General features: G+C 53.0%; 1 protein-coding gene across 1 annotated transcript in view; it reads right to left on the reverse strand.

Annotated features, from left to right (window-relative positions):
* The window catches only part of nup205 (nucleoporin 205), a gene marked incomplete at its 5' end in the record, with an annotated part of 25,944 nt that overhangs the window by 8,430 nt on the left and 12,514 nt on the right, over positions 1-5,000 (reverse strand). Inside the window, 9 exons of the mRNA XM_084450807.1 lie at positions 69-167; positions 405-612; positions 1,619-1,810; positions 2,811-2,891; positions 3,450-3,607; positions 3,726-3,800; positions 4,137-4,286; positions 4,519-4,633; positions 4,910-5,000. The exon at positions 4,910-5,000 is cut by the window's right edge and continues 34 nt beyond it. Of these exons, the coding sequence (XP_084306933.1) occupies positions 69-167; positions 405-612; positions 1,619-1,810; positions 2,811-2,891; positions 3,450-3,607; positions 3,726-3,800; positions 4,137-4,286; positions 4,519-4,633; positions 4,910-5,000 (1,169 nt within the window). The remainder of the gene's footprint in view (positions 1-68; positions 168-404; positions 613-1,618; positions 1,811-2,810; positions 2,892-3,449; positions 3,608-3,725; positions 3,801-4,136; positions 4,287-4,518; positions 4,634-4,909) is intronic.

Consider the following 5,000-nt stretch of genomic DNA (forward strand, 5'->3'; position numbering starts at 1 on the left):
CTGCTGTACCTGTCTGCAGGGTGTCTGGGGGGTGTTTTGGGGGGGGGGGGGGGGGTGTTCTGCTGTACCTGTCTGCAGGGTGTCTGGCTCCTCGGGTTTCTGGGCGATCTGGAGGTAGTAGAGCAGGGAGCCATACAGGTGGGCACGCAGACGCTGGAACCCCCCGCCTGCACACACACACGCACACACACACACACACACACACGGACACACACACACAGACACACACACACAGACACAGGCACAGGCACATCACACACACACACACACACACACACACACACACACACACACACACACACACACACACACACACACACACACACACACACACACACACACACAATCAATCAACGCTGTCACAAGTCCGAGCGATGGCGCACTCTGTATAAAGCGTCTCTCACCGGTGCAGAGGACAAAGTCCAGCAGCTTCCGCAGGATCAGGTGGAGGGCGGAGTTAGCGATGGAGGCGAATCCCGACGAACAGCCGCCCTCCAGCCCCGCCCCCTGCTGCTGCTCCGACAGCACCGATTGGCTGAGGTGGGCCGTTAGGGTGAAGACTGCCCCGGCAACGATGGGCATCAGCTCCCCGGCCGTGTCCTCCGAGAGGACCTGGACAGACAGAGACACAGCGCCTCCGTTAGGGCCTCTGTCCATAGCAGGACGTCTGGACAGCAGAGTCGCTGCCCATCTTTCGTCGCAGGCTCAAAACTCATCTCTTCAAGAAGTACTACCAGGTTGCTATTCTTGCTCTTTGCCTTCAGCACTAGATTTTGATCGTCACTTGTTTTAGAGAGACGATGCACTTGTGAGTTCTGGCGAGTAGTAGTACACTGGCTTTTCCTACGTGAAATGCAATTATTGTAAGTCGCTTTGGATAAAAGCGTCTGCTAAATGACTGTAATGTAATGTAGCATGGTACCACAGCGTTTTCCACCGCAAAAAGTACCCCTCTGAACGTAGCTGGTCGTCATAGCAACGCCACATGACACCCTATAGAGGGTTTTCCTTTCCTTCGCGCTACACTACAGCAGTCGCCAAATGGAATCAAATATCACATATAAACACAAACACTGCTTTCCCTGATCAATCAATCTTGTATTAACTTAGATACTTGCTGGAAAACCTTTTTTTTTCCCATGGACAGATTGAGCTCTAACGTCCACAAACGTATCCTTCCATGCCGGGACAACTGAGACGCTTCATCGTTGACCGCTGCCTGACGCAATCGGGAGTCTCCCGGGCAGAATGAAATACCACACATATAAAATACCACACGTATAAAATACTACACGTATAAAATACCACACGTATAAAATACCACACGTATAAAATACCACACGTATAAAATACTACACGTATAAAATACTACACGTATAAACTCCTCCCCTCCCTCCCTCTCCTCTCCTTCCCTCCCTCTCCCTCCCCCCCCCTCTCCTCTCCCTCCCTCTCCTCCCTCCCTCCCTCTCATTCCCTCCCTCTCCCCCTCCCTCTCCATCCCTCCGCCGCCCTCTCTCCTCCCTCCCCCCTCCCTCTCCCTCCCTCTCCTCCCCTCCCCTCCTCCCTCCCTCCCTCTCCCCCACTCTCCTCCCTCCCCCCCCCCCCCCCCCTCCCCTACCTTGTCGTGCAGGTCCAGCAGCAGGTCTCTGATGATGAGCTGTCTGTCGTCGGCGGGTATGAGGTCAGTGGGGCAGGCGGTCAGCAGCGTCTCGACCAGCCCCCTCCAGGACTGCAGCGCGTGACGCTTAGCGCTCAGACTCCGGCGCACGCGGTTCCTCTCAACCACCTGCTGCAGGATGGAGTTCACCTCCTGGAGAGAACACACACACACACACACACACACACACACAGGTCTCACTACAGTCCTCCTGGAGAGAACACAACACACACACACACGTCTCACTACAGTCCTCCTGGAGTGAACGCAACACACACACACACACACTTCTCACTACAGTCCTCCTGGAGAGAACACACACACACACAGGTCTCACTACAGTCCTCCTGGAGAGAACACACACACACACACGTCTCACTACAGTCCTCCTGGAGAGAACACACACACACACACACACATCTCACTACAGTCCTCCTGGAGAGAACACACACACACACTTCAGTACAGTCCTCCTGGAGAGAACACACACACACACACGTCTTACTACAGTCCTCCTGGAGAGAACACACACACACACGTCTTACTACAGTCCTCCTGGAGAGAACACACACACACACACACTTCTCACTACAGTCCTCCTGGAGAGAACACACACACACATCTCACGTTTACCTGCGGTGGCATCAGGTGAAATCAACACAAGTCTGAGGGTGAATTATGTATATTTGGGGAAAAAATAAAGAAAATAAAACAATAATAAAAACTGGTGCTCAGAGAGCACAGACATCCGCCCATGAATGCATGTCATGGCTCTGTGAGCGTGCACCTGCGTGCGAGCAGGACATGTTTGGCATCGCTGCATTCGATAGGTCGAGAGCTTTAGGCCGGTCTAAACCCTGTGTCTCTATGACCTTCCCATGTCCAGATACGGCCGTTTCCATTCCCCCCATTAACAATGAATGGGGGGGATTTTTCTCTCCTGAGACTAAGTCCCAAAAATGAATGGGGGTGAATGGCTGTCCTGTGATTAAGATCAGCCAAATTTAGAAAAATCGGTCTGGTAGTTTTTGTCTAATCCTGCTAACAAATAAATAAACCAACCAATAAATAAATAAACACACGCCACAGAAAACATGACCTCTTGCCCTCACTGTCGCTGGGGCGGAGGTAAAAATCTGATGATAGCACCCACCTCCATTAGCAGGGGCCTCTGGCCAATGGCAGCCATTCCCTGGAGAGCGTTGACCTCAGCTACCAGGACCCGATGGAGCAACTGTGGGGAGAATCATGACCAGTATGAACCAGTATGAACCAGTATGAAGCAGGATGAACCAGTATGAACCAGTATGAACCAGGATGAATCAGTATGAACCAGTATGAACAGGGCTTCAACCGATTATAGATAATCATCCATGACCAGAATGAACAGGACTTCACTCGATTATAGATAATCATCCATGACCAGAATGAACAGGACTTCACCCGATTATAGATAATCATCCATGACCAGAACCATGACCAGTATGAAAAGGCCTTCATCCGATTATAGATAATCATCCATGACCAGAATGAACAGGACTTCACTCGATTATAGATAATCATCCATGACCAGAATGAACAGGGCTTCAACCGATTATAGATAATCATCCATGACCAGAATGAACAGGACTTCACTCGATTATAGATAATCATCCATGACCAGAATGAACAGGACTTCACCCGATTATAGATAATCATCCATGAAAAGAGAGCAGAGATTGTGATGGTGTCACACGCAGACGGAGGGGAGATTGTGATCGTGTGACACGCAGACGGAGGCGAGAGGCCGGACCTTGACGTTGCAGACGGTGTGTCCGTGCTCGTTGACGTGCTCGCAGTTGGAGATGACCTGCTCGATCTGCGTGCGCTCGAAGAAGTCCAGCTGCAGCAGCTCGGGGACGTCCTGGCTGAAGTCGATGGCGTCCAGCACGCTCAGCAGCTTCCGGCGCACTGCGATGACGTCATCACACGGGGACAGGATGAGTACGTGACTGAACAAAAGGACTCGACCCGAGTTCTGACAAAACGGTGCCTTCGTTTTCCCAAGGGGGGCTGAGGTCCGACTTACCCTTGGAGACGGTGTCGAAATGCAGGAACCCGCAAACAGATCTGCTCTCCTCTTCCATCCCCATCTCCCCGTCAGCTGCACAGAAACACACAAACCAAGAGGGTTACAGTCAGCGTGTATTAGCCTCGATAGCATTAGCCTTGATAGCATTAGCATAGCATTAGCATTGATATGCCGTCAACCTCAAAGGCAGCCAATACACGCATCCACACATTACAGAGCTCAGAGATTGATTGTGTGTGTGTGTGTGTGTGTGTATGTGTGTGTGTATGTGTGTGTGTGTGTGTGTGTATGTGTGTGTGTGTGTGTGTGTGTGTGCGTGTGTGTGTGTGTGTGTGTGTGCGTGTGTGTATGTGTGTGCGTGTGTGCGTGTGTGTGTGTGTGTGTGTGTGTGTGTGTGTGTGACGTCACCGGCGTGCTGAGTGTGTGGCTGGTCGTCCAGCAGCAGGCTAACGAGCCGCTGCGTGTGGGAGTGTTGGCGGTTCAGCGACGTCACGCGCAGCTCGATGGCGGCCGTCTTCATCAGCCAGGACATCTGGGAGAGGGCGGCGATCTGGTCACCTGGGCGGGGGGGGGGTAAGAGGGTATAGAGGTCAGGAGGGGCGGGGGGTAGAGGCTAGAGGTCAAGAGGGGCGGGGAGGTAGAGGCCAGAGAGGTCAGGAGGGGAGGGGAGGGGGGGGTTAGAGGCCAGAGAGGTCAGGAGGGGCGGGGGGGTAGAGGCTAGAGAGGTCAGGAAGTACGCGCCCGGCGTGAGGAGGCTTCCCCGCCGGCACGGCATTGGTGGGCGGCTCACCTGGCGGGACGAAGGGCAGGTGCTGCAGGTGTGAGAACAGGAAGTCCTGGCTGGTCCTCAGGTAGCGCATGGTGGGGCCGGAGGTGTCGGAAAACGCGCACAGCTGGTAGATCACCTGATCACACAGAAACACACACACACACACACACACATAGGTCAATATTCATCATATGCACCTGTGTGTGTGTGTTCAAGGATTTCTTGTCGAATGTGAAGAGAAATAAAGATGTTAAAATGTGTAGCAGTGAGTCAGTTTTGTAAGTGGTGTGTGGGTGTGTGTGTACCTGGTAGCAGAGCTCGGCCAGGTGGGGGGCCTGGCTGGTGTGTGTGTGTGTGTGTGTGTGTGTGTGTGTGTGTGTGTGTGTGTGTGTGTATGTGTGTGTGTGTGTACCTGGTAGCAGAGCTCGGCTAGGTGAGGGGCCTGGCTGGTGAGGACGGGTCCAGAGCGTTTCTCACTTCCTCTCTGGAGGAGACTCAGGATG

This window comes from Borostomias antarcticus (genome assembly GCF_949987555.1).
Source record: "Borostomias antarcticus genome assembly, chromosome: 16".
Classification (NCBI taxonomy): Eukaryota; Metazoa; Chordata; class Actinopteri; order Stomiiformes; family Stomiidae; genus Borostomias; species Borostomias antarcticus.